This window comes from Ceratotherium simum, chromosome 3 (genome assembly GCF_057802395.1).
Source record: "Ceratotherium simum simum isolate JZ-2026a chromosome 3, ASM5780239v1, whole genome shotgun sequence".
In the NCBI taxonomy this organism is placed as follows: domain Eukaryota; kingdom Metazoa; phylum Chordata; class Mammalia; order Perissodactyla; family Rhinocerotidae; genus Ceratotherium; species Ceratotherium simum.
In genome coordinates this window covers 67,137,577-67,150,780 of record NC_141902.1, presented here as the reverse complement: position 1 = coordinate 67,150,780, position 13,204 = coordinate 67,137,577, and the positions used below count along the sequence as shown (strand labels likewise).

Below are 13,204 nucleotides of genomic sequence, written 5' to 3'. Positions count from 1 at the left end.
GTCTTTGTCAGGTATGTGGTTTGTAAATATTTTCTCCCAATCTGTAATTTGTCTTTTTTATCCTTCTAACAAGTTCTTTTGCAGAACAAAAGTTTTTAATTTTCAAGAAGTCTAATTGATCAGTTTCTCTTTTTATGGATTGTGCTTTTGGCATCAAATCTGAGAACTCTTTGCTTTACTCTAGATCCCAAAGGTCTCCTAAAAGTTTTATAGTTGGACGTTTTACATCTCAGTGCATGATCCATTTTGAGTAAATGTTTTAAGTTATGAGACTTAGATTAAGGTTCCTTTTTTACTGATGGATATCCATTTGCTCCAGCATCATTTGTTGTAAAAGCTATGTTACCATATTGAATTACTTTTGCACCTTGTCAAAAATCAGTGCAGCATATTTGTGTGGATCTATTTCTGGGTTTTCTATTCTGTTCTGTTGATCTGTGTGTCTGTCCTCCCACCAATACCACATAATCTTGATTGCTATACCTATATATTAAGTCTTGAAATTGAGTAGACTGATTCCTCCCATTTTCTTGAGAAAATTGGTTTAGCTATTTTATTCCTTTGCCTTTGCATGTAAATTTTAGGATAATCTTATCTATATTAACAAAAAATCTTGCTAGGATTTTGATAGGAATTGCATTAATCCTGTACACTAATTTGGGAAGAATCAACATACTATGTTGAGTCTGAATCCATGAACATGGTATGTTTCTCCATTTATATTTTTGATTTTTTTTTTTTTTTTTGGTGAGGAAGATTGTCTCTAAGCTAACATCTTTTGCCAGTCTTCCTCTTTTTTTGCTTGAGGAAGATTAGCCCTGAGCTGACATCTGTGCCAGTCTTCCTCTATTTTGTATGTGGGTTGCCACCACAACATGGCTTGATGAGTGGTGTAGGTCCAAGCCTGGGATCCGAACTCATGAACCCAGGCTGCCAAAGCAGAGCGTGCCAGACTTAACCACTATGCCATGGGGCCGGCCCCAGTGTTTTTGATTTTTTCATTAGCATTGTATAGTTTTCAGCATACAAATACTGTACACGTTTTGTTGGATTTACACCTAGTATTTTTTGAGCAATTTTAAATGGGATTGCATTTTAAATTTCAGTGTCCATGTGTTCATTACTAGTATATTAAAGTATGATGGACTTTTGTATGTTTATCTTGTATCTGGTACCTTGCTGATCTAACTTATTAGTTCTAAGAGTTTGTTTTGTAGATCTTTGGGATTTGCTATGTAGACAATCATGTCATCTGCAAATAGAGACAGTTTATTTTTCCTTTCTAATCTATGTGCCTTTTATTTCCTTTTCTTGCCATATTGCAAGAACTTCCAGTGCTATGTTGAATAAGCTTGGTGAGAGTGGACATTTTTGCCTTGGTCCTGATCTTAGGGGGAAAGTATTCAGTCTTTCACCATTAAGCATAATGTTAGTTGTAAAGTTTTTTGTAGATATTCTTTATCAAATTGATAAAATTGTTTTTCTGATAGTTTTTATCATTAGTAGGTGTTGAATTTTGTCTAATGCTTTTTCTGTATCAATTGCTCTGATCATGTGATTTTTCTTCTTTAGCCTGTAAATATGGTAGATTACATTGATTGGTTTTCTAACATTGAACCCGCATTGCACCTTGAACTAAACCCCAGTTAGTTATGGTGTATGATTCTTTTTATATAGTACTGAATTCTATTTGCTGATATGTTGAAAAGGAGTTTTATTTCTGTATTCATGAGGGATGTTCTGTAGCTTTTTTTGGTTTTTGTTGTTTTGGTACTGTCTTTGTCTAGTTTTGGTATCGGGATAATTTTTATGCATTTATTGGCGTGATAAAAATCATATGATTTCTTCATTTATTTTGTTAATGTAGTGAAATGCATTGATCTCTAAAACGTCGAACCAACCTTACATCCCAGGAGTAAACACCTTAATAATCATGATCTATTATCCTTTAAAAATATATTGCTGGGTTTGATTTATTAATATTTTCTTGATGATTTTTGGCCTATATTTTGTACAGGATATTGATCTATTTTTTTCTTTTCTCGTAATGCCTTTGTCAAGCTTTCATATCAGGGTTATGTAGGTCTTGTTGAATGAGTTGGGAAGTGTTTCATTCTCCTGTATTTTCTGAAAGTTTGTATAAGATTGGCATTATTTCTTATTTACATGTTTGATAAAATTCACTGGTAACGGCATCTAGGCCTGGAGTTTTCTTTGTGGGGAAGTTCTGTTTTTTTTTATTTTTATTTTTTGTGAGGAAGAGTAGCCCTGAGCTAAGATCTGTTGCCATTCCTCTTTTTTTGCTGAGGAAGATTGGCCCTGGGCTAACATCCATGCCCATCTTCCTCTACTTTATATGTGGGATGCTTGCCACAGCATGGCTTGATGAGTGGTGCATAGGTCCGTGCCCAGGACCTGAACCTGTGAACTCTGGGCTGCTGAAGCAGAGTGTGTGTGAACTTAACCACTATGCCGCTGGGCTGGCCCCGGTGGAAAAGTTTCAGATTGAAGATTCAATTATTTTTCTTGTAAATAAAGTTCATCTTTTAGAGTTATATTAGGTTCTCAGCAGAATTGAGCAGGTAGTACAGAGAGTTCCCGTATACCTTCTGCTCCCACACATACATAGCCTCTCCCACTATCAACATCCTGCACCACAGTGGTACATTTGATACAATTGATGAATATTCTTTGACACATCATTGTCACCCAGAGTCCATAGTTTACGTTAGGGTTCACTCTTCATGTACATTCTATGGGTTTTGACAAATGTATAATGACATGTATTCACCATTATAGTATCATACAAAATAGTGCTCTGTCTGTTCATCCTTCCCTTCCCCCAGACCCCTGGCAACTACTCATCTTGTTACTGTCTCCATAGTTTTGCCTTCTCTAGAATGTCATAGTTGGAATCATACAGTATATAGCCTTTTCAAATTGGCTTCTTTCACTTAGTAATATCCTTTTAAGTTTCCTCCATGTCTTTTCATGGCTTGATAGTTCAGTTCTTTTTAGCACTGAATAATATTTCACTGTCTGGATATACCACAGTTTATTTATCCATTCGCTTACTGAAGGACATCTTGGTTGCTTCCAAGCTTTGGCAGTTATGGATAAAGCTGTTATAAGGATCTGTGTTCAGGTTTTTGTGTGCACGTAAGTTTTCAACTCATTTGGGTAAATACCAAGGAGTGTGATTGCTGGGCCACATGGGAAGAGTATATTTAGTGTTGTAAGAAACTGCAAACTGTCTTCCAAAGTAGCTGTACCATTTTGCATTCTTACCAGCAATGAGTGAGAGTTCCTCTTGGTCCACATCCTCTCCAGCATTTGATGTTGTCAGTGTTTTGGATTTTGGTCATTCTAATAGGTGTGTAGTAGTATCTCATTGTTCTTTTCATTTGCATTTCCCTAATGACATGTGATGTGGAGCAACTTTTCATATGCTTATTTGCCATCTGTATATCTTCTTTGGTGAGGTGTCTGTTCAGATATTTTGCCCATTTTTTAATCAGATGGGTCATTTTCTTATTGTTGTGTTTGAGTTCTTTATATACTTTGGATAAGTCTTTTATCAGATATGTCTTTTGCAAATATTTTCTCCCAGTGTATGGCTTGTCTTCTCATTCTCTTGACAGATTCAGTTTTTAAAACAGGTATAAAGCTTTTCAGATTTTCTGTTTCTTCTTGTATCAGTTTTGGTAACTTTTGTCTTTCAAAGAATTTCTGTTTCATCTAGGTTGTCAAATTTACTTGCATAAAGTTCTCTTTCTCTCTCTCTCTCTTTTTTTTTTTTTTTTGGTGAGGAAGATTGGCCCTGAGCTAACATCTGTTGCCAGTTTTCCTCTTTTTGCTTGAGGAGGATTGTCGCTGAGCTAACATCTGTGCCAGTCTTCCTCTATTTTGTATGTGGGACGCCACCACAGCATGGCTTGACAAGCAGTGTGTAGGTCTGCGCCTGGGATCCGAACCCCGCGACCCTGCGCTGCATTAGCGGAGCGCACAAACTTAACCACTATGCCATCGGGCCAGCCCCTAAAGTTACCTTTTTAATGCCTGTGAACTCCCCTTGTTCATTCCTGATACTGACAATATGTTTTATCTCTTTTTCTTCATTGGTTAGGGATTTGTCAACTTATATTAATATTTTCAAAGAACTAATTTTTAGTTTTGTTTATTTTTCTTAATTGTTTCCTATTTCATTGATTTCTACTCTTTATTTCTTTTCTAATACTTTGGGTTAATTGACTCTTTTTTTCCTAGCTTCTTAAGATGGAAGCTTCAATCATTGGTTTTAAATATTTCTTCTTTTCTAATATAAGCATTTGAAGCTATAAATTTCCCTTTAAGCACTGTTTTAAGTGCATCCCACAAATATTGGTATGTTGTATTTTCATTATCATTGAGTTTGAACTATTTTCTAACTTCCCTTTTGATTTCTTCTTCAACCCATATATTATTTAGAAATGTCTTACTTAATTTCCAAATGTTTGGGAATATTTGAAATATCTTATTATCAATTTCGGATTTAATTCTGTTGTGTACAAAGAATATACTCTGTCTGATTTCAGTCTTTTGAAATGAATTGATACTAGTTTAAGGCACAGCATCTGTTGGTAAACATTTCATGTGGACTTGAAAAGAATGTATATTCTGTAGTTGTGAGGTGTAGTGCTCTATAATGCCTTCAGTCAGCTTTTTAAAAAAATTTTGTCCAGAATTTATCATCATCGGCGAGAGGGTTAGTCTGATATGAGCTACTCTGACATTACCAGTATTATTTTTTTATATATTATTTCTTCATAATATATTCTCTTAGGAAGCATTCTGGTGGCAGATATAATAAAATGTAATAGATTATAAACAGGTTATAGTTTGTGTGATTTAATGTCTAGGTAAATATTATCTTCATCTAGTACATGTGCTTTAAAGCAATTATAAGATCTTTGTGTATATTAAATGATATTGCTTATTCATTAGTATGCATACTCATACTGAAAAAAAGTTTTATTTTTTATGCTTTATTACCTCGGTTAAAGATGTGACAAAATACATATTAAGCAACAGCTGGTACAGAGCCTGACATAGTATTTGCTGAAATTAATTAAAGCTTTGTCTGTTTCTTAAGGTACACTGCATGGTTCCTTCTCTCTACTGTGGTCCCACATTTGAAACATGGCTACGGATTGGCTGGGCAGTATTGTGTCCATCAACTGTGGAGATAGCTTGGGTGTCTATCAGGGAAGAGTGTCAGCAGTGGATCAGGTCAGCCAGACCATTTCTCTCACCCGGCCTTTCCACAATGGAGTGAAGTGCCTCGTGCCAGAAGTCACCTTCAGGTGAGCATCCTCACTGATTTTTCTAAATCCAGTCTGGTGGTCTGTGGAGTTTGAACCTAAGTCTGATTGCCAGTATTCTCTTGCAGAGGGCTGCTTTTGAGTAAAACCTTGTCAGGAGTGACATTTTGCAGTCTTACATCTTAGAGTCCAGCTACTGTTTCAGCAGAGACTTTGTATTGTAATTAGCTTCCAACTAATGATTCAGGGTTTGTGAAACATTTTTCTTATGTGTTTCAAGCACACAATATTACATTATTTAAATGGGTCAAATTCAGAATAACCTTTCTGTTTTCCTTTAGGGTTTCAGATTTTCTTTCTCAGCGTTATGTTATTTGCACTTTCTTACATCTAAGGTTTTTATTGATTTTTTCCCCCTGCATAAATGTATCTGTCTTTGTAGATTTGTATTATAATTTATCTCCAAAAGTACATTGTAGCCAGTAGCTAAAGTCCTTAGTTACAGGAATGTATTTTTCTTGGTGTTTGCCAACAGATCTCAAGTTCAGTTGTCCTCACATCTCTCTTTTCACCAGTTTGGCAGACCACCTCCCTTTCTTATGTTTTTTTTTTTTTTTTTAAAATGACTGTCCAGCACGAGGTTCCTTGACTTTCTGAACAATACTCACTGTAGGTTCCATTCGTATTTGGTACCTTCTCTGAAGTCTTAATAGAAGAAATACCCTTTGTGTTCAGGGCTAACCTTATCATGTATGCTTTATATGCTATCCTTTTCTATCTCCTTTGAGACACTACTCCATCTCTTTTTTGTTTTCATTTTCCACCTTTGTACTATCTCTATCTTCTCGGCATTCTGACATTCCCAGAACTCCCCCGTAGTAAAAACACTACCCCCCACACACATTGCATTTGCCACTGGATATATCCCTCCTGTCATATCCCTTCTCTTTATACCCACAGTTCTTTTCAGAGCAAAACAATCTGCCTTCAATCCCTTTGTGGCCTCATTCTCTAGTCCCTCCTTACCCCACCATTATCTTTTTTCTAACTTGACCATCTTGCCAGACTAGCTCTTGCCAAGGTTACAGATGACCTAATTGCCAAATTCAGTTGCAGTGTCTCAATTCTAATCTTATTCAGATGCTTCCTAACTGTTGAAGTACTCTCTTCTTTTAGTTTCTCTGTCACTCCTTTGGGCTTTCTTTCCATGTATTTTTCCATTCCTTTACATCTTCCGTCCCCGCCCCCCCACCCAGGTTCCTTTTCTTCTACTCACTCCTTAAGATTGATTTACTCGAAGTTCTGTCTTTGATTCTTGTCTCTGTCTGTACTCTCTTTAGACAATCTTATGTGTACCTTCTTATACATTAATGAGACCCCAAATCTTTATTTATTTATTTTAATTTTTTCTTTTTATTTTTTTGTAAAGATGGGGTTGGACTTGGGGACAGGAGAGCCCACAAGGAAGAGTAGTGTACCTTCTACTCCCCCCCCCCTTTTTTTTTTGAGGAAGATTGGCCCTGAGCTAACATTTGTTGCCAATCCTCCTCTTTTTTTCTTTTTTATCCCCAAAGCCCCAGTACATAGTTGTATATCCTAGTTGTAGGTCCTTCTAGTTCCTCTGTGTGGGACACCGCCTCAGTATGGCTTGATGAGCGGTGAACAGGTCCACGCCCAAGATCCAAACTGGCGAACCCCAGGCCGCCGAAGCAGAATGCGTGAACTTAACCCCTACGCCACTGGGTCAGCCCCCCAAATCTTTAATTTAAACCCATCATCTTAGCTCCAGACACTTTATTTTAATTGTCATTTCCAGGTGGATATCCCACAAGATGTCTTAAATTTAAGATTTTCAAAGCTGAACTCATTATGTTACCTACAGATTTCTTCTTCCAAAGGACTAGTTAATTTGTGGCTGACATCTCTCACCCAAGTTAGCAGCTTAGGAATCATCATAAATTCTTCTCTCTTTGATCTTCATGTTCAGTTAGTCAGCAAATCCTGTGGATTCCAAATGTCTCTTGGTTCCATCCTCCCTGCTCCCTTTGCGTTGTCACTTGCCCTGTTCATCTCCTCTTATTTCTTGTCTGGTCTCCTGACTGGTGCTCTTGCCTTTAGTTTCTCCACTTTCCCTGCAACCACCAGAAAAATCCATTGTGATTATAATCTGGCCCCTGATTACCTCCACAGCCTTACCCCCTGATGGCCCTCCACAAGCATCCTTCCCTCTAGTAATACCATAACATTTGCAGTTCCTCAAATGGGCCACATTTTCTCAATCTCTGAGCCTTGGCCTGAGATGTCCCTCTCCCTACCATACTCTGCTTGGCCAACTCTTATTCCCGTCCCCCCCCCACCGAGGCTTAGTTTAAATGTTTTATCCATCTCTGCCAGACTAACTTATATATTTTGTTTTGCGGCTCTCTAGTCCCCTATGCACACCTCTGTCATAGTATGTAACACTTTTGATTGTCTACTTGTTTTTTCTGCTGACCAGAGTGTGAGTTCCTCGTGGGCATGTATTGCTTTTCATCTCTATATACCCCATTGCTAGCACAGGGTTTACCACATTATAAGTACTCTATATATGCCTACTGAATGAGTGAGTGAGTGAATGAATGAAAAAAACCATTAAGCATTCTGGAAATCTAAGGTGCTAATGATAGTTTTGTGATTAACAGTAGGTCTCTTTAAAGGCCAGTGCTGTGTCAGTTGAATGTTGGTGGCTGAGCCTTGTCTTTGAGTGCTCTACCACCTTTTCTAGTTTCTGCCTCTGATAACTCATTGAAATGCAGACCTGCAAAGGTGTAGCTGGTTGCTATTGATCCTAGTTTCGTCACTGTTATCATTATTATAGTTTTGAAACTTGGACTCTTTTGTGTATTTCAGGGCCGGTGACATTACGGAATTAAAAATTCTGGAGATACCAGGTCCTGGAGAAAACCAACATTTTGGAGACCTTCATCAGACAGAATTAGGCCCCTCTGGTGTTGGGTACCAAGTAGGTGTCAATCAGAATGGCGCGGGCAAGTTGGTCAAGAAGCCAACCTCTTCCAGCAGTGCCCCTCAGAACATCCCTAAGAGGACAGATTTGAAGAGCCAAGATGTTGCTGTTTCCCCCCAGCAGCAGCAGTGCTCAAAGAGCTATGTGGACAGGCACGTGGAATCCTTGAATCAGTCCAAAAGTTTCCGTCGTCGGCACAACTCCTGTAAGTTGGATCAAGTTGATATTTCTTCTTAACCTGATGTTTCAGGGCTATAAACTCTTAGCCACTGCTTTTCTTTAAACCAGTCCTTTATTACCCTAATAAAAAAGGATTTCTGGCAGAGCTTCACAAAAATTAGCATGGTTTTCTTATGCCAGGGCTATTCCCTCAAGATATTAAGGGAAAAGAAATAAGCTGTTAGAGACTCACACCAGCTCCCTGCCCTCTCCCACCACTTCCCTTCCTTCAAGAAAAGTCAGTGATCTGCCTAGAGGTCACATAGACGAAAGGGATGTTGTTTTTAATCTGGTAACTGGTGGTGGTAGTGATGTCTGAGTTAACCCTGCACTTGGGCTCTTCCAGAGGATACTTGAATAACTTTTCTTCTTGTGATTTGGCTCCCATCCTCAGAGGAGAGGAAGGGACTAGTCTAGACATGTCTGTGATCTTATAGTTTCTGACAGATGGACAATTTTAAATTTGCTGTATTCCCTGTCCCTACTGGCACATCAAGGAGAACATGCACTGGTGTGTGTTGATGCCTAGTTTTGTTAGGTACTAACAAATCATTGAATAGCACTTGCTCATTGTAGAATCAGTTAATTCACTAGAATCTGGTATGCTCTTTAACATATTCATTAGAATAATGTTATAATAGTGAATTGTAACAGATTCACTAGAATCTGTTTGGCACCTGTATCAGGGGCCAACATTTTTAAGTTTTGAAAATGCCTGATTCCATGAATAAACTATTGCAATTTTGGAAATTTAAAAAAATGTATTTCAAGGCAGTTTCTTTCAGTGCTTCTTAAGTAACTATCTGAATTGACAACCATTGAAAACTTGAACTGAAATTGAGTTGTTCCTTCTCTGTATCCTTTGAAAAACTGTAGAATGCTTGGATAGAAATGGCTCTTTCCATTTAGACTTTAACCTTCTCTGCTTTGCTTTATTCTCTCTTTAAAAAAAAGTTTTTTCTGTACCAAAAATATTGACTTGTTTGTTAAAAGTTCAAATATTCAAGCAGTTTGTAATCTCTCATGCACTTGGAGATAATCTTCATTAGCAATTTATATATTATTTTTTCCTACATATTTTTCCCCCATTATTAAAATCTTACATTACTGTGGTACATCTGTTAGAATTAGTAGACCAATATTGATGCATTATTATTAACTTGTTTGTTTACCTAATGTCTTTGTTTTCTTTTTTTTTTTTTGTGAGGAAGATCAGCCCTGAGCTAACATCAGATGCCAATCCTCCTGTTTTTGCCGAGGAAGATCTGCCCTGGGCGAACATCCATGCCCATCTTCCTCTACTTTATATGGGATGCTGCCACAGCATGGCTTGACAAGCAGTGCGTTGGTGCGCGCCCGGGATCCAAACCTGGGAACCCCAGGCCACTGCAGTGGAGTGTGCACACTTAACTGCTAGGCTACCAGGCCAGCCCCCTTAGTGTCTTTGTTACAGGCTCCCATCCAGCATGCTACATTACATTTAGTAGTCATGTCTCCTCGTGGCTCTGACAGTTTCTCAGATTGATGAACATCAAAAACATTAGTTTTTGATGACCTACACAATTTTGATGAGTACTGGTTAGGTATTTTGTAGAATATCCCTTGGTTGGTATTTGGTGTTTTTCTCATGATTAGACTGGGGTTATGTGTTTTGAGGAAGAAGAGCACAGAGATAAAGTGTCATTTTCATTGCATCATATCAGGGGTATGTACTATCGACAGGGTTTATGACTTGATGTTGACCTTGATTGCCTGGCTCAGGTAGTATATGTCAGGTTTCTCTTTTGTAAAGTTCTTTTTCCCCCCTTTCCATACCATGCTCTTTGGAAGGAGGTCACTATGTGCAGCCCACACCTAAGGAGTGGGGAGTTATGCCGATTATCCACATAAATTATTTGGAATTCTTCTGCACCAGACATTTGTCTCTTCTCCCTCATTTCTTTATTTATTCAATCATTTATTTTTATCAGTATGGATTCTTAAGTATTTATTTTATACTTCATATTATAATTCAGTACTGCTTTATTTTGATGCTCAAATTGTTTCAGCTTTGGCCACTGGGAGCTCTTTCAGTTGGCTTCTGTGTCCCTTTGACATGCCCTCATCATTGTGGGTGGTTTTTCCCCCAGTACGTCTTACTTTCTGGTACCAGGTTTATTTTTTATATTTCCTGCCCAGCCCTAGAATCAGCCGTGTCTCCAAGGAGCCCTGTTTCCTTTTATTAGAGAATTAGGTATTACAAACCACAATCTGGGCTCAAGATGTGTTCATGCTACTGGGTGTCACCCTTTCAGCCGACAGAGCGGGGGAATATATATGTGTACATTTAACGACTATATATACACGTCTATAAATATTTCTGTATGTAACCTTCTGTACTATATTAAACTAAATATGAGTTCATACTGATGTCTCCAACTCTAATCCATTACCATATGGATCCTTCTATCCTCCTTTTCTTATCTATAATCTCTCACTCCAACAGTGGGAAACCTGTCTCTTACCATGTGCCATCCATTGACATTTTAAATTATTCAATTCCAGTATATGTGTATAGCAGAGTACCCCCACTGCCTTGTTTCATACATTTGTAACATTCTGCATTGTTGTCACATTCTGCATTCCATTCTGCGATCCTCCAACCTCCTCACTGATTTTTCAAGATTTGCCTACATTAAGGCTCACTCTTTGTGCTCTAAAGTTCTGTGGATTTTAACAAATACATAGTGTCTTGTATCCATCATTATAACATTATACAGAACCCATTGTGTTTCACCTTTTCAGTCCTTCCCCTTTTCCCTCCGTGACCTCTCCTCCTTGCCCCAGTGACTGCTACTGATCTTTTTACCGTCTCTGTAGTTTTTGCCTTTTCCAGAGTATGACATAATTAAAATCACACAGTATGTGGCCTTTTCAGACTGGCTACTCACTTAACAGTGTGCATTTAAGAGTCGTCCGTGTCTTTTTGTGGCTTGATAGTTCATTTCCTTTTATTGCTGATTAATATTCCATTGTATGGATGTATCAAAGTTTGTTTATCCATTTGCCTATTGAAGGACATCTTGGTTGCTTCCAGCTTTTGGTGATTATGAATAAAGCTGCTGTAAACATTTGTGTGCAGGTTTTCTGTGGTCATAAGTTTTCAGATCAGTCGAATAAATACCTAGGGATGTTATTGCTGGATGTTATGGTAAGACTGTTTATTTCTATTTTTTTCCCATTACTAACAATTATAGCAATTCTCTTGAAAGAGTGCAGTTAACTTCAAAACAAGTAATTTATTTGATCTTTTTAACAAGTCACTCTGATATATTAAAAAGTGGGGTCACTCTCAAAAAGTATACCCTGGTTGATGCTGCTTCTGCTTTTGCTGTTTAGTCCATTCCCTTTTCCTAGATTGTTAACTGCATGTAAATAAGGTAAAGAGATCATGGGCAGTAAAATGTTATTTTCTTTCAGAGAACTTCTTTTGAATCCAGATTGGTGTGGAAAATGTCTGTGGCCTGGGAATTTGATGATGAGATGTGGCTCAGAATTGGTTTGTGGTAGAAGGTAGATTTACATTTATTTTCTGTTCAGGGAGCCCTGTAAGATGAGTAGAAAAGTCTGCCAGAATTTGACTTACTTAGCATTTATATAGCATTTTAAAGATTCCAAGGAAATAAATAGGTTTCTTCCTGCCACAGTTGTAATGTAGGTTATCAGCCTTTTTCTCATTGATGAATGAAGAAATGGAGATTAAATATTTTTCTTATTAGAAATCTATAAATAGAATTTTCTCTGGTATATTTACATTGATGTTGAGACTAGAAGCTTGATAAAGCTATAGAAATATAATCTGTCTTCAATTCTGATTTTTAAGTGTTCTTTCAGGGTTAGTAATGAGTTGTTGAGGGATTTGTTGGGTCTAGTTACCTAATCCAACATTGATGAGAAATTTAGCACAAGTAGATTTTAATCTCTTCCTTTAGGTTGAGGGCATGGTTATAAAGAATACTTTCTATGACCTTGGTCATTGAACTGACCACTCAGAATATTTGTCAAGTAGATGAATGGAACATCAGTCCCAGGGAGCAGAGGGAAACCACTTGAGGCCTGTTAAGGATTAAGGTCTGTGTATGCTCTGTTCATTGTAACAGTGATCCCACCATCTGAGGTCAGAAAGTTATTTTTGTCAAGTTTTCATGGTCTCACTGAGGTCCTACTGTAACTTCTTAACTTCCTTGGGTGTGCTTCATATATCTAACAGACTTGAAAACCCTGGTGCTACTGCTGGAGCCCGAGAAGTTGACTGATTACCAGGGCCTAGAATTTGGGATTTGAAAAGAAGGTCCCAGATACTCTCAGGCACCTCCTCACGAAGCCTGTTGAGTCTGGCACTAAAATATTTGCAGTTTGACCTTCAGGTGCCCTTTAGCGTGCTAAGTGCAGGACAAAGTTCCCCTTTACAATATGTGTGTGACAAAAACCAATAAATAAGTGGTACTGAGAGTTATACAACAATGGGTTTGTTATAAGTTATCCTGGCCAAAGGGCCTCTGTGCCAAAGGCTGGCAGCAAAATGGCACAGAAAGATGGCTAACCTCCAGTCTTAACGCATACTTGGCCTTTGTAATTGAAAGGTAAAGAAATCTGGGAAGCACTGTTTATCTTTTCCAAGGGAAGTGCTTTTCTCTCCCAG

At 37.9% G+C, this 13,204-nt stretch overlaps 1 protein-coding gene across 2 annotated transcripts in view; it reads left to right on the top strand.

Annotated features, from left to right (window-relative positions):
• The window catches only part of EDC3 (enhancer of mRNA decapping 3), a 58,835-nt gene that overhangs the window by 13,496 nt on the left and 32,135 nt on the right, over positions 1–13,204 (top strand). For both annotated transcript variants that reach the window (XM_087428702.1, XM_004421813.3), the window contains exons 2-3: positions 5,132–5,342; positions 8,190–8,509. In XM_087428702.1, coding sequence (XP_087284828.1) covers positions 5,179–5,342; positions 8,190–8,509 — 484 coding nt within the window. In that variant the 5' untranslated portion in view covers positions 5,132–5,178. The remainder of the gene's footprint in view (positions 1–5,131; positions 5,343–8,189; positions 8,510–13,204) is intronic.